Raw genomic sequence first — 19,982 nt, 5'->3', positions numbered from 1 at the left:
TGATGGCAACACCCATCCGTAGCACGCACTCCAGCAGGTGTATCTCACTGATCATCCCTAAAGCCAACACCTCATTTGGCCGCCTTTCGTTCCAGTTCTCTGCTGCCTGTGACTGGAACGAATTGCAAAAGTCGCTGAAGTTGGAGACTGTTATTTCCCTCACCAACTTCAAACATCTGCTATCTGAGCAGCTAACCGATCGCTGCAGTTGTACATAGTCTATCTGTAAATAGCCCACCCATTTTTACCTACCTCATCCCCATACTGTTTATATTTATTTGCTTTTCTGCTCACCAATATCTACCTGTACATGACCTTCTGATCATTTATCACTCGTGTTAATCTGCAAAATTGTGATTCGCCTACCTCATGCCTTTTGCACACAATGCATATAGACTCCTTTTCTGTGTTATTGACTTGTTAATTGTTTACTCCATGTGTAACTGTTCACACTGCTATGCTTTATCTTGGCCAGGTCGCAGTTGTAAATGAGAACTTGTTCTCAACTAGCATACCTGGTTAAATAATGATCGATGGGACAGTAGTGGAGAGGGTAGTAAGTTAAGTTCCTCGGCGTACACATCACGGACAAACTGAATTGGTCCACCCACAGTGTCGGGAAGGCGCAGCAGTGCCTCTTCAACCTCAGGAGGCTGAAGAAATTTGGCGCGTCACCAAAAGCACTCAAACTTCTAGATGCACAATCGAGAGCATCCTGTCGGGCTGCACCACCACCTGCGCCACCCACAACCGTAAGGCTTTCCAGTGGGTAGTGAGGTGTGCACAACGCAGGCAAACTACCTGCCCTCCAGGACACCTACACCACAATGTCACAGGAAGGTCATAAAGATCAAGGACAACCACCCGAGCCACTGCCTGTTCACCCCTCTATCATCCAGAAGGCGAGGTCAGTACAGGTGCATCAAAGCAGGGACTGAGAGACTGAAAAACAGCTTCTCTCTCAAGGCCATCAGACTGTTAAACAGCCACCACTAACATTGAGTGGCTGCTGCCACACTGACTGAACGCCAGCCACTTTAATGGGAATTGATGTAAAATATCACTAGCCACTTTAAAAAAATGCTACTTAATATAAGGTTTACATGCCCTACATTACTCATCTCATGTATATACTGGACTCGATACCATTACTTCATCTTGCCTATGCCGTTCTGTACCATCACTCATATCTTTACACTTGTGTATGAAGTAGTTTTGGAATTGTTAAGTTACTCGGTTATTACTGCATTGTCAGAACTAGAAGCACAAGCATTTCGCGACACTCGCATTAACATCTGCTAACCATGTGTATGTGACAAATACATGTAATTTATAATTAATTACTGTCACTGCACCATGTTAACCACTGACCTGAGAGCAAAACCAAGTTAAAATTCTGCAGAGTATAGCTTTAGATGCTTATTGAGAGACCAAACCAAGACACCACTGTAAGTATTAAACATTTATTTCAAATCAAGTCAGACACTACAGAGTCAGGCATGCAAGGTAGATGGCCTCCCACGAGTCACATCTGGCCTCAGGTTCATACCAGGAACAAATACATTAACTGATGTACAGGTCAATGAAGTCCAACAATAAACTCTCAAATTTTATTTGGGCAGGGATAAAAGCAAACCCAGTCAATCTTCTCAGGCCGGTGAATTGTCAGTGATTACAAGTGGTCCAATAAGAACAGCACTTTGAGTTGACCCATGTTTCCCTGAAAAGATGAAGTTCAAACATTAAACCTGATTGGGACACCTTCATTACTGTGTCCAGCAATCTATTGCCCTGAGACAATAAGTAAACATGTTAGTGGGGTACACAAAGAATAGTACCTGATGCAATTCCACTTGTCTTCCAGGGCTCGCAGCTGGAGTCACAGCAGCCACAGAGGGTACTATGGTAGGGGTCATCAAGGAGCGCCCAACTGGAGGCCGAAAACAAGCACATGAAACCAGAGTAGTACTTTAACTTGTTAAAAGTCCCTCCAAAATACTAATATTTTTTTGTAACGTGTACACATTTTTACCCATGCCCTTTCACGTAGTGGCAGGCCTTCTTGCTTGTGTCAAGGCCACTGGGGTCCCAAGCCAGAAGATTGCAGTGAATATACACCTGAGAAGAGATTAAGGATATTACTGCACATTTAAGAGGTGACAAACTGTCAATCATGTGGATTAGTACACCCACTTCCTTGCCAACGGCAAACTTGAAGGCTTGCAGAGACAGACGGATTTCAGAGGTTTTCTGTCTTGGTTCAAACTTTGAATTCTTGCTAGCGACAAGACATCTGAGGAGAACAAAACATTTGTCAATCACTAATGATTCTTTACACAAATCCAGAGTCACGTGGAGCATCCTGCTGTATAGCCCAGTGGTACATACCCCTTGTTGGTGATGATGGGGTGCACCGGGCCCTCAGACTGCAGCTCTGGTGTTGTGGTTGCCACACACTCCTCTAACAGTAGCAGCAAGGGCTGATGGCCCATCTGCTCCACTGCTGCAGAGATGTGGATGAAGGAGCCCAGGGGATATTCCCGAGACAGATGTGGTCCAGAGAAGTCATCTGTAGGATACGCATGTGGTCAGGCTTACATCTACAGGATTCAAGTGGTGTACTTCAGGCAGCGTCAAACCTACCCTTCATAAGTTCCATGTGGAAGACTAGATCTCCTTCACCATACGTATGAAACACTGGGTCAAACATGCGAGGCGCCCAGTCTGCAGGCCTACACAGACCCGGGGAAAGAGATTAAACATTTAGCCGAGTGTCAATTCACGGTTAAACTTGTTCTAGTTCAGCATTAAGACAAGGCAACATCAATAAAATAGAAACATTTATTCTTGAGTACACAAACAGCCACAAATCACCTTTCATAGGCACAAACCACTGGATGAGAGAAAGACTTCAGTTGAGCTTTAGGACCAGACATATAGATCAGCTCATTCATGTACATCAATGTGTCCCCAGTCACCTGTAGTGAGGTAGAAGGGATAGGGTTTAAACACCATTTCTGACAGCCAAATACACATGATATAACTTCAGCTAAACCCTACCAGTCTACTGAAGTTACAGTCACTGAATTCCACTTGAAACATGGCCTCCCCAGCAGAGATACTGCTTGGATAACAGCCTCCCAGCCGGAGTAGTGAGGTGTCCATCTGTGACTGGGCCGCCCCCCATCTCAGGGTGACTGAATCACGGCCACAGTCCACCTTCAGATCTGCCAGGAGGACAAGGCCGTCTAGTTATAGTCTCAAATATAAAATTAAACTTCTGCAACATTGCCATGAGTTTTATTAAGTCAATGCTCACCTCCCAAACAAAAACAGAATGCACAAAGAAAATAATAGAACACATTACCATCCTGTGCCACAATGGTCGCAACAGCCATGCCTAGGAGGACCGCACTGTGCCAAACGTAAGCCTTCATGACAAAATGTTATTCATTGAATGACAATGTTCAGTTGAAGAGACATATTTATACCAGCCAGCAAGTGCTCAAGTTAATCACTGTCATCAGTGTGTTCGCTGTTAACAACCTCCAGCTGCAGGCGATCAATCCCTGATTTGGAAATCGTTATGAACTCATCCCATTCTCCTAATTTATTTCTTATCAGATAAGCTGCATTTACACAGGCAACCCAATTCTGATCTTTTTTTCCACCTGTTTGTCTTTTGACCAATATGATCAGCAATGAAAAATAGCTACTGTGAAAAGATCTAATGTGATTGGTCAAAACACCAATTACTGGGGAAAAGTATCAGAATTGGGCTGCCTGTGCAAAACAGCCATAGTTCCTAAAGCAAAAGGATCAGATGGTTTTCATTGCAACGATATCGTTGAACAGTAACATCAAGCAAATGTAATCTTGTGCAAATAAAACTGAGATAGTGGTTTCTGTCGGTAAAGAAAATGGTTAAAAACTAAAACCTTTTATTATGTTGGAGTGCTTTCACTCAGATCAGTGATTAGCTCATGGAAAGAAGCAAACAATAATGCATTTTCAAAGTATTTGTACAGGGACAGAAAGATTAATGGGGAACTGCCTCGTAGAACCAACTTCTCTGGTTATAAACAGCCTATGTGGCATTGATATGAGTCAGAAACATTCATAATCGTGTCAAAATGGACTACACAGTGTACATAGGATACATTTGGTCATAAAGTCAGTATCGTCCAAAACAAGATTTGAAGTGAGTACGTCACAATGGGTTGGGTATGGATTACTTGCATGCCCACTTTTGCCAATGATGTCCAGTTGCCCAGAGACAATAAAGTGTGGTCCGCCTCCCAGCTGCCATGTGTTGTGGACATGTCAAGTCTGCAACGTACAGTGACGTATTGCTGTCACTCAGATCTTTTTCATTTACGGTAGGGCAAAAACGTATTTAGTCAGCCACCAATTGTGCAAGTTCTCCCACTTAAAAAGATGAGGCCTGTAATTTTCATCATAGGTACACTTCAACTATGACAGACAAAATGAGAAAAAAAATCCAGAAAATCACATTGTAGGATTTTTTATGAATTTATTTGCAAATTATGGTGGAAAATAAGTTTTTGGTCACCTACAAACAAGCAAGATTTCTGGCTCTCACATACCTGTAACTTCTTCTTTAAGAGGCTCCTCTGTCCTCCACACGTTACCAGTATTAATGGCACCTGTTTGAACTTGTTATCAGTATAAAAGACAAAAAAAGACATACAAGACCACTGATAATCTCCCTCGATCTGGGGCTCCACGCAAGAGCTCACCCCGTGGGGTCAAAATGATCACAAGAACGGTGAGCAAAAATCCCAGAACCACACGGGGGGACCTAGTGAATGACCTGCAGAGAGCTGGGACCAAAGTAACAAAGCCTACCATCAGTAACACACTACGCCGCCAGGGACTCAAATCCTGCAGTGACAGACGTGTCCCACTGCTTAAGCCAGTACATTTCCAGGCCCGTCTGAAGTTTGCTAGAGAGTATTTGGAGGATCCAGAAGAAGATTGGGAGAATGTCATATGGTCAGATGAAACCAAAATATAACTTTTTGGTAAAAACTCAACTCGTCGTGTTTGGAGGACAAAGAATGCTGAGTTGCATCCAAAGAACACCATACCTACTGTGAAGCATGGGGGTGGAAACATCATGCTTTGGAGCTGTTTTTCTGCAAAGGGACCAGGACGACTGATCCGTGTAAAGAAAAGAATGAATGGGGCCATGTATCGTGAGATTTTGAGTGAAAACCTCCTTCCATCAGCAAGGGCATTGAAGATGAAACGTGGCTGGGTCTTTCAGCATGACAATGATCCCAAACACACCGCCCGGGCAACGAAGGAGTGGCTTCGTAAGAAGCATTTCAAGGTCCTGGAGTGGCTGGCCAGTCTCCAGATCTCAACCCCATAGAACATTTTGGAGGGAGTTGAAAGTCTGTGTTGCCCAGCAACAGCCCCAAAACATCACTGCTCTAGAGGAGATCTGCATGGAGGAATGGGCCAAAATACCAGCAACAGTGTGTGAAAACCTTGTGAAAACTTACAGAAAATGTTTGACCTCTGTCATTGCCAACAAAGTGTATATAACAAAGTATTGAGATAAACTTTTGTTATTGACCAAATACTTATTTTCCACCATAATTTGCAAATAAATTCATAAAAAAATCCTACAATGTGATTTTCTGGATTTTTTTTCTAATTAATGATAACTTTTTTAATGTTTCACTACTATTATTTGTATGAAATTCACTGAGGAGGATGGTCCTCCCCTTCCTCCTCTGAGGAGCCTCCACTGGTGTGAGGTGCATACTTTTGTTTAATACTACCAAGAAACACCTGTGACCCTGATTAAGCACACTGCAGTAAAATGTTTAATAACAGCCACACCAAACCTTCACAAAAGTTTCTAAACTTTATCAGGGTAATATCAAAAGTAAGTCAAGCTATTGTTTACAGGGAAAATGCGAGCAGGCTATTACATTTCAGCAAACACAGCATTACATTTGGAACTTAATTTGGCCAAAGAAAATGGCTCAACAGATTGAAGCAAAACAAGCGTTCCTGATTAACTGCGTGTTATTGAATGACATCCGCCTGTCTTTATCAATGAGAATATTTGAAATAGATAAGATTGCGGCATACACATTGTCGGTGTCACAACTCCCACCGAAGGTGGCTCCCCTGCCTGTTCGGGCAGCGCTTTCGTAGACGAGATTCTCAGAGACCTGCACGGGCAGGGTGTGGTGGTGTATATCGATGATATACTGATATATTCTTCTGGAACTATGACGTGGGGGACCGGTTGTTAGCTGTTGTTAGTTGTTAGCTGTGGTAAAAGCTCTGAAGGTGTGGAGACATTGGCTTGAGGGGGGCCAAGCACCCTTTCCTCATCTGGACTTACCATCTTAATCTCGGGTATATCCGGGCAACGAGGAGATTGAATCCATGTCAGGCAAGGTGGGCCATGTTTTTTTTTAACCAGATTTCGGTTCACGATCTCCTATAGGCCAGGCTCCCTTAATACTAAGGCTGACGCGCTGTCCCGTCTCTATGACACCGAGGAGCGGTCCAACGATCCTACTCCCATCCTTCCAGCTTCATGTCTGGTAGCACCGGTGGTATGGGAGTTGGACTCAGAAATTGAGCAGGCGTTACGGTTGGAACCTGCACCTCCTCAGTGTCCAGCGGGTGTTCAGTACGTGCCGCTTGGTGTTCGTGATCGTTTGATTCGGTGGGCCCATACGCTACCCTCTTCGGGTCATCCTGGTATTGACAGGACAGTGCGGAGTCTTAGGGGGAGGTACTGGTGGCCCACTTTGGCCAAGGACGTGAGGTTTTATGTTTCCTCCTGCTCGGTGTGCGCTCAGAACAAGGCTCCTTGACACCTGCCTAGAGGGAAGTTACAGCCCCTCAACCGTTCCACAACGGCCGTGGTCGCATTTGTCGGTGGATTTTCTCACCGACCTTCCCCCGTCTCAGGGAAACACCACGATCCTGGTCGTTGTGGATCGGTTTTCTAAGTCCTGCCGTCTCATCCCGTTACCCGGACTCCCTACGGCCCTACAGACTGCGGAGGCCCTGTTTACCCATGTCTTCCGGCACTACGGGGTGCCTGAGGACATCGTTTCTGATCGGGGTCCCCAGTTCACGTCCAGAGTTTGGAGGGCGTTTATGGAGCGTCTGGGGGTCTCGATCAGCATGACCTCGGTTTTTCACCCCGAGAGTAATGGGCAGGTGGAGAGAGTAAACCAGGATGTGGGTAGGTTTCCTCGGTCGTATTACCAGGACCGGCCTGGTGAATGGGCTAGGTACGTCCCATGTGCGAATGTGGCTCAGAATTCCTTCCGCCACTCCTCCACTAACATGTCACATTTCCAGTGTGTGTTGGGCTACCAGCCAGTCTTGGCCCCATGGCATCAGAGCCAGACCGAAGTTCCTGCTGTGGAGGAGTGGGTGCAGCGCTCGAAGGAGACCTGGAGAGCCGTCCAGGAATCACTTAAGCAAGCTTGTGGATGGCAGAAGAGGTGCGCTTGACCGCCACCGCAGTGAGGCCCCCCCTTCCGGCAGACCCCCCTCCGCCTACCCTGCCGGAAGCTGGGCCCGTAGTGTGTTGGGACAATTTTCAAATCAAATTAAATCAAATGTACTTATATAACCCCTTCTTACATCAGCTGATATCTCAACGTGCTGTACAGAAACCCTGCCTAAAACCCCAAACAGCAAGCAATGCAGGTGTAGAAGCACGGTGGCTCGGAAAAACTCTCTAGAAAGGCCAAAACCTAGGAAGAAACCAAGACAGGAACCAGGCTATGAGGGATGGCCAGTCCTCTCCTGGCTGTGTCGGGTGGAGATTATAACAGAACATGGCCAAGATGTTCAAATGTTCATAAATGACCAGCATGGTCAAATAATAATAATCACAGTAGTTGTCGAGGATGCAGCAAGTCAGCACCTCAGGAGTAAATGTCAGTTGGCTTTTCATAGCCGATCATTCAGAGTATGTCTACCGCTCCTGCTGTCTCTAAAGAGTTGAAAACAGCAGGTCTGGGACAGGTAGCACGTCCGGTGAACAGGTCAGGGTTCCATAGCCGCAGGCAGAACAGTTGAAACTGGAGCAGCAGCATGGCCAGGTGGACTGGGGACAGCAAGGAGTCATCATGCCAGGTAGTCCTGAGGTATAGTCCTAGGGCTCAGGTCCTCCGAGAGAGAGAAAGAAAGAAAGAAAGAGAGAATTAGAGAGAGCATACTTAAATTCACATAGGACAACGGATAAGACAGGAGACGTACTCCAGATATAACAAACTGACCCTAGCCCCCCGACACAGTGACTCAACCCACTCAAGTGACGCACCCCTCCTAGGGACGACATGAAAGAGCACCAGTAAGCCAGTGACTCAGCCCCTGTAATAGTGTTAGAGGCAGAGGATCCCAGTGGAGAGAGGGGAACCGGCCAGGCAGAAACTGCAAGGGCGGTTCATTGCTCCAGACCCTTTCTGTTCACCTTCACACTCCTGGGCCTGACTACACTCAATCATATGACCCACTGAAGAAATGAGTCTTCAGTAAAGACAAAGGTTGAGACCGAGTCTGCGTCTCTCACATGGCTAGGCAGACCATTCCATAAAAATTGAGCTTTGTAGGACAAAGCCCTGCCTCCAGCTGTTTGCTTAGAAATTCTAGGGACAATTAGGAGGCCTGCGTCTTGTGACCGTAACGTACGTGTAGGTATGTACTGCAGGACCAAATCAGAAAGATAAGTAGGAGCAAGCCCATGTAATGCTTTGTAGGTTAGCAGTAAAACCTTGAAATCAGCCCTTGCCTTAACAGGAAGCCAGTGTAGGGAGGCTAGCACTGGAGTAATATGATCAAATGTTTTGGTTCTAGTCAGAATTCTAGCAGCCGTATTTAGCACTAACTGAAGTTTATTTAGTGCTTTATCCGGGTAGCCGGAGAGTAAAGCATTGCAGTAGTCTAACCTAGAAGTAACAAAAGCATGGATGAATTTTTCTGCAGCATTTTTGGACAGAAAGTTTCAGATTTTTGCAATGTTACGTAGATGGAAAAAAGCTGTCCTTGAAAAAGTCTTGATATGTTTGTCAAAAGAAAGATTAGGGTCTTGAGGAGGATACACGAGGTGTGTTATAGGTTACAGCTTCCTTCTTACTACCGTATTAACCCCTCGTTTCATGTGTCTCTCCTCAGGCCAGTGGTTGCTGGTCCCCTGCAGGAAGGTGAGGTGCCGGAGAACCCTCCACCCCCTCTGGACATCGAGGGGTCCCCGACATACACTGCACGTTCCATTCTGGACTCTAGACGACGGGTGAGGGGCCTACAGTACCTCGTGGACTGGGAGGAGTATGGTCCGGAGGAGAGGTGCTGGGAACCGGTGGAGGACATCTTGGATCCATCACTACTGAGGGAGTTCCATTGCCTCCATCCGGATCGCCCTTCGCCTCGCCCTTCGCGTGTCGGGGGGTACTGTCACATCTCCCACCGAAGGAGGCTCCCCTGCCTGTTCGGGCGGCGCCAGTGATCACCGGTCTACTAGCTGCCACCGATCCCCTTTTCCTTTTCTGTTTGTTATGTCTTATTGGTTGCACCTGTTTCGTGTTTGAGTTTTTGATTCAGGACTATTTAAGCCTGTTAGGCCCGCCTGCTTTTGTGCGGGCTTGTTTTCTGTTAGTCGAGGTTTGTTGCGTGTTGTGTTCCCTGTCTGTTTGTGCCCAGATTTGGGTTGGACACTTTTGATTATTTGCCTGTTATTTTGGGACTTAATATTGGAGGCCAAAGTCAAGTCCGGTTTCCCCATTATCCTCTGCTCTCTGTGCTTGACTCCGCACTCACCACTCCTGGCTGTGTGACAGTTGGATTACTTCACAGAGCCAAACATTTATTTTATTTAATAATGTAGCATTTAAGTCAGGAATTGAGTAAGTGTATCGCTAAGTAAAAGTTGGTCAAATTCTTTGTGCTATGCTTTATACCCCTCAAACTAAACGCTGGACCTCGAAGCCAGTTCCACTAAGTTTTTTATTGTTTAGAGACCTGGGACACCATGTGGGTGCATTTAATTATCAGGTAGAACAAAAAACGAGCAAGTTTCAGACCTCAAATGGTAAGAGTTGAATAGCCATGCTTTACACTACCAAAGTCAAATCAAATCTAATTTGTCACATACACATGGTTAGCAGATGTTAATGCGAGTGTAGCGAAATGCTTGTGCTTCTAGTTCCGACAATGCAGTAATAACCAACGAGTAATCTAGCTAACAATTCCAAAACTACTACCTTATAGACACAAGTGTAAGGGGATAAAGAATATGTACATAAAGATATATGAATGAGTGATGGTACAGAGCGGCATAGGCAAGATACAGTAGATGGTATTGAGTACAGTATATACATATGAGATGAGTATGTAAACAAAGTGGCATAGTTAAAGTGGCTAGTGATACATATATTACATAAAGATGCAGTAGATGATATAGAGTACAGTATATACGTATACATATGAGATGAATAATGTAGGGTATGTAAACATTATATTAGGTAGCATTGTTTAAAGTGGCTAGTCATATATTTTACATCATTTCCCATCAATTCCCATTATTAAAGTGGCTGGAGTTGAGTCAGTGTGTTGGCAGCAGCAACTCAATGTTAGTGGTGGCTGTTTAACAGTCTGATGGCCTTGAGATAGAAGCTGTTTTTCAGTCTCTCGGTCCCAGCTTTGATGCACCTGTACTGACCTCGCCTTCTGGATGATAGCGGGGTGAACAGGCAGTGGCTCGGGTGGTTGTTGTCCTTGATGATCTTTATGGCCTTCCTGTGACATCGGGTGGTGTAGGTGTCCTGGAGGGCAGGTAGTTTGCCCCCGTTGATGCGTTGTGCAGACCTCAGTACTCTCTGGAGAGCCTTGCGGTTGTGGACGGAGCAGTTGCCGTACCAGGCGGTGATACAGCCCGACAGGATGCTCTCAATTGTGCATCTGTAGAAGTTTGTGAGTGCTTTTGGTGACAAGCCGAATTTCTTCAGCCTCCTGAGGTTGAAGAGGCGCTGCTGCGCCTTCTTCACGATGCTGTCTGTGTGGGTGGACCAATTCAGTTTGTCTGTGATGTGTACGCCGAGTAACAGCTATCAGCCAGCTGGAACAGTAGTAATGGTCTCACTAGCCCAGGGTTCCCCAACTGGCGGCCCACAGTTGATTTTATGTTGCCCCCCAAGTTTTCTGTGCAAAATAAATAGATTTTTAAAAATTATTTTGTATTATTGTTGGACATAAAATACATAAAAGTCTGTAAAAACACCTGAAAATCAGCTCCAAATGATTTTAATTTTGGAAATCTGTCACAAAGTATTCTCACACATAATAGAGAAATATACAGTATGTGAGTGTATACAAATGTAAGCAAGGTTTGGAATTATTTTGTTTTAGTTAAATATTTTATCTGTATGTGCTTCTTGCTGTCAATTTGCAGTTTGCAAATTATTTGTAATTATGTTACTGCAGTACAACTGCAGTTAGAGTGTAGTATGACTGCAATATGTTGCAAATACCATCCACTCAAGAAAAATTGTCTTGAGGCTGAATGTAGTTAATGATCCCTGCACTAGACGATGTTTTGATCCCTGCACTAGACGATCCAGAAGGCGAAGTCAGTACAGGTGCATCAAAGCTAGGACTGAGAGACTGAAAAATAGCTTCTATCTCAAGGCCATCAGACTGTTAAATAGCCATCACTAGCACATTAGAGGGTGTTGCCTATATACACAGACTTGAAATCATTGGCCACTTTAATAAATGGAACACTAGTCACTTTAATAATGTCACTTTAATAATGTTTACACATCTTGCATTACTCATCTCATATACATCTCACTGTATTGTTTTCATTCTACTGCATTTTAGTCTATGCCGCTCTGACATTGCTCGTCCATATATTTATATATTCTTAATTCATCATTATTTTACTTAGATTTGTGTGTATTGGGTATATGTTGTGAAATTGTTAGATATTACTTGTTAGATATTACTGTACTGTCGGAGCTAGAAATATAAGCCTTCTGCTACACCCATAATAACATCTGCTAAACACGTGTATGTGACCAATACAATTTGATTTGAGTTAATTAATCAATTAACATCTTATCATGCTTAGGGTCATGTATAAAAATGCTGGGCAGGCCATTATTTTGGCTCCCATGGCTATGCTCCCATAGGATGAAGATGCCCCCATTCACAGGGCACGCGTGGTCACTGAATGGTTTGATGAGCATGAAAACGATGTAAACCATAAGCAATGGCCATCTTAGTCACCAGCTCTCAACCCAATTGAACACTTGGTTTCTGGAGTGGCGCATGGGACTGTGTTTTTTTCTGACACAGCCAATTAACATAAAATCATGGAATTTCTAGGATAGGGTCTGTTAGGCATAGCACCGAATTTACGACCAACCTTAACTTGGCGATACTATCTTCGTTCTCGATACAGCCAAACATGCATCTTCTAAAATGTCAGTGTCCAGTTGCAAGTGGTTTGTTTGAATTTTGAAAATGCTCCAGTATTAAAATACTGTAAAATATTGTTTTGCTCCATGAAGGAATCCAACAATGTGTATGCCTCCATTGCCGCCATTCAAATCTTCTGTCATTGATCGAGACAGGCGAGAGTCATCATGACATGAGGCACTTTGGGGTGGACTCACCTGTCTTAATTAATAAGAGAATATTTGAAAAAGACAAGATGGGGCGCACACATTGTCTGATTACTTCATGGAGCAATGAAAAAATATAGATTTTCATAACATGCATCTTCTAAAATGTCCGTGTCCACAGTTTAAAAGATGCATGTTTGGCTGAATCGAGAAGTATCGCTTAAATAATCTTGGTCAAAAATTCTCTGTGCTACGCCAAACAGTACCTATCCTGTAATGACTAATGGAGCATCAATCTGCAATCTAGATTTGAACCAGCTGTGTGCAGCATCTCCTTTTCTAGGGTATCTGAGTCACACTCACCATTAAGGATTGCAATGTGGACAACCAATCCTCCATGAGCCTCGGCACTACCAGATGCAGGGATAGGTAAGCAAGGGCATCCACCCCTCTGTTCTACAAACAAGGGGGAATGTTTGGATGTATTATTTGAGTTGAAAAGGTGACAAATGCTAAACTGGATCAACACTGCACCCCATACAGTTACCTTTTGTAAACACACAATTGGGTGATTCAATAGCAGCATAGCAGCAGGTTTAGGCCTTAAGTCAGGTCTGTTAATCAGGTTGGTTGAATATATATGTTTATTTCCAGTCATCTGGGGAATAGGAGGAACAGTCTTTGAGGGATCCAAGATAGCATACATTGGGTCAATATACAGTGCCCTTGACTTTTTCCACATGTTGTTAGGTTACAGCCTTTTTCTAAAACTGAGTAAATAGTTTTTTCCCTCATTAATTTACACACAATACCCCATAATGACAAAGTAAAAATGGGTTTAAAGAAATTTTAGAAATGTACAGAAATGTACATAAGTATTCAGGCCCTCGAGTCTTCTTGGGTATGACTCTACAAGCTTGGCACACCTGTATTTGGGGAGTTTCTCCCATTCTTCTCTGCAGATCCTCTCAAGCTCTGTCAAGTTGGATGGGGAGCGTTGCTGCACAGCTATTTTCAGGTCACTCCAGAGATGTTCGATTGGGTTCAAGTCTGGGCTCTGGCTGGGCCACTCAAGGACATTTAGAGACTTGTCCCGAATCATAGACAGGTATGTGCCTTTCCAAAATAATGTCCAATCAATTGAATTTACCACACATGGACTCAAATCAAGTTGTAGAAACATCTCAAGGATGATCAATGGAAACAGGATGCACCTGAGCTCAATTTCGAGTCTCACAGCAAAGGGTCTGAATACTTATGTAAATAAGGTATTTCTGTTTTTAATACATTTGCAAAAATGTCCAAAAATTCTGTTTTCGCTTTTTCAGTATGGGGTATTGTGTGTAGATTGCTGAGGAAATTGTTTTATTTAATACATTTTAGAATAAGGCTGTAATGTAACAAAATGTGGAAAAAGTCAGGGGGTCTGAATAGTTTCCCTGAATAGGTTGTAGTGTAATGTTGACTCCCCTTCACTATTGGGCAGAACATTAAAGAGTAACTGAAGGCAATAAACAACTTATCTTGTAGATAACGGCCTATGTGGCATCGATATTAGTCAGAAACATTCTAGTGTCAAAATTGACTACAAAGTGTAAATAGGATTATTTTGGTGATAAAGTCAGTCTCGTCCAAAATGGAGATTTGAGAGATAATTAGGGGGAAAAAATGGTATGTCATGGAATGAAGGGTACCGTAAAAGGTTTATTTTAATCCTGCCCACATGCCCACAGCTGACAGCACCAAAGTAATCATCAATTTGGAGCGTCGCTGCACGCGACCTGATGGTAATGCCCATGGTAAATTTGGTTTGACATTCAATATCCCGAATGGGCTAGTTAGGGACTGTTAGTAAATAACACAATGTACATGGGGCATTATTTTTAAAATGTCTAAAGCAACAATTTCTATTACTTAACATCAAATGATAAATTGTAGAAATTCATATGCACATATTTAAAGCATTTAATGAGACATCAAAAATATGTGCAACATGTAAATATAGTCAAATGTACATTCTATAATTTATTGGCAGTCCCTAACTGGCATAGGCTATCCAGAGTCAAACCAATTTTGCCACCATCGCACACTGGACGGCTGAAGCTAATTGGTGAAAGAAGTTGGCTAACTTGCTAGCTAGTCTAGGCTACTTCCAGACACAAGACCTAGTTAGATTGTTTCAAGTTATTTAGAAGGGTATGTGAATAACTAGTTTTAGCAGAGTGAAAGTACAAACGCTTCCCACATTCAAACACACACACAAAAGACAGTCACATCAAAGCACGTCTCCAAGACCCAAATCTTGTTCTCAGTCGCATTTCCTAATGAGGAGAATTGAAACCAAAGCTAAATCAGGAAGTTCAGCCTCCCTTTAAATGTGGATGGAACGCAGTTTCCAAGGAAGAGACGGCTGCGTTTTCAACCAACTCTGGACTGACCCTCCATGTCACTTTAATGGAGCATGTCTCACAATCTACATTCAAATCTGAAAATGAAATTTGACAACGTCATCATTCACATCTCAATAGCCAACATCAACCATTTTAGCTGTTAGCTGTTGACCGTAGTGGTTGGCTGGCTAGGCAAGCTGAGAGGCTAAAATAACTCATTTTAGCTGGCTGGCTTGCTGGCTAGGATAACTGCATATACTGGTAACATTATTTGATAACTGGTTAGATTGCGTATTTCCAAAACTTTAGTTTACATTAATGTAGCTGTAAGCTATTGTGTTGATAGCAACTGGCTAACTCACGCAGTGCTAACAACATTATCGGGCTGATAGGGCTAACTTCAGCAGGCTTGTAGGGCTAACACTAGCAGGCTAGTTGGCTAGCAACCTTGCAAGGAGATTTGTAATAATAAATTCATTAAGTATTTACTTGTATGTTGGCTGAAAATGTAATTGAAACAAGTAGTCACGAGTACAAATTATTTGGTTTAATTTGAAGTTATTTCTGTTGGAGTTTTACGTTATAGGGAATAGGCTGGCTTGCCGGGTACTCCATATTACGTCACACCCCTGACATAGGCATTCTTTGGAATTCTGATCAGTTTCATGTAATAACTAAAAAATATAAAAGTGAAGTGTAACTTTGCATTGGGACTTTTGATTGTCATGAAAATCCATATGTTACATGTGGTTAAGTTTATTAAATATATTTTGTTTATCATCACTGTATGTCTAATAAATCAATGTGTGTGGTTATTTCATGAAATTAATTCAAAATACATTTGTAATCATTTATTTCCCTGAGCCTCCTTTTGTCATTGAAATGCTCAGTCTGATCGTGTGGGCGTGTTGATAAAAATGTTTATATATTTACATAAATAGCCCTGATTGGCAGATAGGAACATCTAGACTCTAGCGAGCCTACCCCATTTCCCCTTTAAAGTAGAAGGACACATATGCAAATAAAAATGACTGGTTCTTGGTCAGAATAATCAGATCAGATTGTGGGCCAAAAACTCCATCCCATCTGAAGAAGCTGAAATTCCAGGCCACTTTTTTCCAAAAAGATCTGACACTTGAAAGGCCATTATCTTCATTCTCAAAATTTCACAGTGTTATTTCGATCTCATAGTATGGAAATATCTCTTTTCTTCTTTTTTTTTAACAGGAAAATCACGTTTTTGACTGCACTGCCCCTGTAACAAAAAGCACATCTCAATAGGTGGTCCAGGTCAGACATGACATGGCACAAGTGGCGGGGTGGGCCTTTCCTCTTTTGTTCTCCTCAAGGGCGAGGCTGATGACATCACATTCAACCATCAGATCAACTCCTAGAATGCCTACTCCTTGAAGTTTGGAGTTGTTTTAAAAAAACACTATTTGGCTCAAAACATTTGTGTGTGTGTGTGTACTTTACTGTATTATGCCAGCATTGGGCTCAATTAGAATTAGGCAGTCAATTCAGGAAATAATCTAAAATTATAATTAAATAATAATAAAAGGACATTAATTTTCAATGACTTCTCAATAAACTGAAAAGTATAAGCTATTTATTTCAAAACAGGGCCGGCTCCAGGCATAAGCGACATAATCGGTCACTTAGGGCCCCATAAAAACCCCATAAATGGAACTCAGTCGGGGTCTCAATTTACCGTTGTGAGTTCAAATAGTAGAATACACAAGGTGCAAGTTCGAAATTTGGTTCTGCATCAGCAGTTTTTCTCTTGTTTTGTCCATCACTGACGGTCAGTCAATTAGCCATGTTAGCTAACCATTTTTAGATTGATAAGTTAGTCTAGCCGGTTATCTAAACTTGGGGCAAATGCCCAGGGGCCCTGATCTCCAGGGTGACCCTATTGATTGTGTTAGTCACTCTCACTCAGATATCCTTATCGTGGCATACTGTAAGTCATGGCAAAATTTTTCAGGGATGTTTTTCAGCGGCAGGGACTGGGAGACTAGTCAGGATTGAGGGAAAGATGAACGGAGCAAAGTACAGAGAGATCCTTGATGAAAACCTACTACAGAGCGCTCAGGACCTCACACTGTGGCGAAGGTTCACCTTCCAAAGGGACAACGACCCTAAGCACACAGCCAAAACAATGCAGGAATGGCTTCAGGACAAGTCTATGAATGTCCTTGAATGGCCCAGCCAGAGCCCGGACTTGAACCCGATCGAACATCTGTATAGAGACCTGAAAATAGCTGTGCAGCGACGGTCCCCATCCAACCTGACAGAGCTTGAGAAGAATGGGAGAAACTCCCCAAATACAGGTGTGCCAAGCTTGTAGCGTCATCCCCAAGAAGACTCGAGTATGTAATCACTGCCAAAGGTGCTTCAACAAAGTACTGAGTAAAGGGTCTGAATACTTATGCATATGTGATATTTAAAAATATCTAATTTACATTTGCAAAAAAAAAATATATATTTTTGCTTTATCATGATGGGATATTGTGCGTAGATTGATGAGGAAAACATTTTTACATTTACTCCATTTTAGAATAAGGCTGTAAAGTAACAAAATGTTGGAAAGGTCAAGGGGTCTGAATACTTTCCGAATGCACTGTATGTGAAAACGGCAAATTTCTACGTTTTGAAGAAATATATACAAAGTTAAAAAGTTCTAACCAATCAAGTCATCAAAACTCTAGAAACTTGTTACATGTTTTGAAAATCAACGTTTTTTCTTTTAATCCAACCAAGTGATGTTACAAAGAAGCATTGTTTTAGGACCATATCTTTTTTAACCATAGATCATAGAAATGTCTCTGCCTGGCCGATTCCCCTCTCTCCACTGGGATTCTCTGCCTCTAACCCTATTACGGGGGTGAGTCACTGGCTTACTGGTGCTCTTCCATGCCGTCCCTAGGAGGGGTGCGTCACTTGAGTGGGTTGAGTCACTGACGTGATCTTCCTGTCTGGGTTGGCACCTCCCCTTGGGTTGTGCCGTGGCAGAGATCTTTGTGGGCTATACTCGGCCTTGTCTCAGGACGGTAAATTGGTGGTTGACGATATCCCTCTAGTGGTGTGGGGGCTGTGCTTTGGCAAAGTGGGTGGGGTTATATTCTGCCTGTTTGGCCCTGTCTGGGGGTATCATCGGATGGGTCCACAGTGTCTCCCGACCCCTCGTGTCTCAGCCTCCAGTATTTATGCTGCAGTAGTTTATGTGTCAGGGGGCTAGGGTCAGTCTGTTATATCTGGAGTATTTCTCCTGTCTTATCCGGTGTCCTGTGTGCATTTAAGTATGCTCTCTCTAATTCTATCTCTTTCTCTCTCTCTCTCTTTCTTTCTTTCTCTCGGAGGACCTGAACCCTAGGACCATGCCTCGGGACTACCCGGCCTGATGACTCCTTGCTGTCCCCAGTCCACCTGGCTGTGGTGCTGCTCCAGTTTCAACTGTTCTGCCTGCGGCTATGGAACCCTGACATGTTCACCGGACTTGCTACCTGTCCCAGACCTGCTGTTTTCAACTCTCTAGAGACAGCAGGAGCGGTAGAGATACTCTGAATGATCGGCTATGCAAAGCCAACTAACATTTACTCCTGAGGTGCTGACTTGCTGCATCCTCGACAACTGCTGTGATTATTATTATTTGACCATGCTGGTCATTTATGAACATTTGAACATCTTGGCCATGTTCTGTTATAATCTCCACCCGGCACAGCTAGAAGAGGACTGGCCACCCCTCATAGCCTGGTTCCTCTCTAGATTTCTTCCTAGGTTCTGGCCTTTCTAAGGAGTTTTTCCTAGCCACTGTACTTCTACACCTGCATTGCTTGCTGTTTGAGGTTTTAGGCTGGGTTTCTGTACAGCACTTTGAGATATCAGCTGATGTAAGAAGGGCTTTATAAATACATTTGATTTGATAGAAATGCAATGTTTTTACGTATGTAGACGCTGGTTTGGTTCGGAAGATGATGAATATGAGGTTGAAAAGTGGTGGAATTGCCCTTTAAAACTGCAATAATTACTCTACACCCCATGGCAAAAAGTGTAGAACTGCATGAAAACATTTTTTAAAACTGCAAAAATTTCTCTCCACCCTATGGCAAAATTAGGAGAATTGCATTAAATTTGTTATAGAATTTCTAAATGTTCTCTCCGCCGCATGGCAAACTGTGTAGAACTGCAGAAATGTGCTTTAAAACTGAAAACGTTTCTCCCTGCCCCATGTCAAAATGAGTAGAATTGCTTGAAATTTGTTATAAAACTGCAAAATTATCTCTCTGCCCCATGGCAAAATGAGTAGAATTGCAAATTCCCTTTAAAACGTAAATATTTCTCTCCGCCATCAAGATGGGGCCACACATTTTTTTTGCCTGCTTGGTGGAGGGGGGGGGCCTCTGTCCTCGGTTGCAACACTCACTACCGAGTTTCAAACTGCCTCTGGAAGTAACGTCAGCACAAGAAAGGTTAGTCGGGAGCTCCATTAAATGGGTTTCCAAGGCCGAGTAGCCACACACAAGCTTAAGATCACCATGTGCAATGCCAGTGGTGTAAAGTTCACAGCAATTGGACTCTGGAGCAGTGGAAACGGGTTCTCTGGAGTGATGAATCACGCTTCACCATCCAACGGACAAATCTGGATTTTTCTGGATGCCAGGAGAACGCTATCTGCCCGAATGCATAGTGCCAACTGTAAGGTTTGGTGGTGGAGGAGGAATAATGTTCTGGGTCTGTTTTTCATGGTTTGGGCTAGGCCCCTTAGTTCCAGTGAAGGGAAATCTTAACGCTACAGCATACAATGACATTCTAGACAATTCTGTGCTTCCAACTTTGTGGCAATAGTTTGGGGAAGGCCCTTTCCTGTAACAACATGACAATGCCCCCATGCAGAACGTTTTTTAAAGTTAACTTTATAACAGTCACATACAGTATTTTCCCATAAAGTAAT

General features: G+C 43.3%; 1 protein-coding gene across 1 annotated transcript; it reads right to left on the bottom strand.

Moving 5' to 3' along the window:
• Positions 1-1,449: 1,449 nt before the first annotated feature.
• On the bottom strand, positions 1,450-3,475 carry LOC112226450 (zona pellucida sperm-binding protein 3-like). Its single transcript, XM_024390825.2, has 9 exons — positions 3,368-3,475; positions 3,061-3,227; positions 2,875-2,978; positions 2,644-2,732; positions 2,389-2,569; positions 2,194-2,293; positions 2,033-2,118; positions 1,839-1,930; positions 1,450-1,720 (listed from the first exon to the last, which is right to left on the bottom strand). Exons 1-9 carry the CDS (start codon positions 3,435-3,437, stop codon positions 1,650-1,652), a joined length of 960 nt encoding a protein of 319 aa, XP_024246593.1. The 5' UTR covers positions 3,438-3,475; the 3' UTR covers positions 1,450-1,649.
• Positions 3,476-19,982: the final 16,507 nt, after the last annotated feature.

This window comes from Oncorhynchus tshawytscha, linkage group LG28 (genome assembly GCF_018296145.1).
Source record: "Oncorhynchus tshawytscha isolate Ot180627B linkage group LG28, Otsh_v2.0, whole genome shotgun sequence".
NCBI lineage: Eukaryota > Metazoa > Chordata > Actinopteri > Salmoniformes > Salmonidae > Oncorhynchus > Oncorhynchus tshawytscha.
This window is presented reverse-complemented; position numbering and strand designations above follow the sequence as displayed.

What these genes read in the sequence shown, in the direction of transcription:
- LOC112226450 (XM_024390825.2), bottom strand. Translation starts at nt 3,437, where the DNA reads ATGAAGGCTTACGTTTGGCACAGTGCGGTCCTCCTAGGCATGGCTGTT. An exon ending in CCCATCATCACCAACAAGGG is followed by an intron (nt 2,294 to 2,388) that starts GTATGTACCACT and finishes TGTTCTCCTCAG; the next exon opens with ATGTCTTGTCGCTAGCAAGA. An exon ending in GACAAGTGGAATTGCATCAG is followed by an intron (nt 1,721 to 1,838) that starts GTACTATTCTTT and finishes TCATCTTTTCAG; the next exon opens with GGAAACATGGGTCAACTCAA.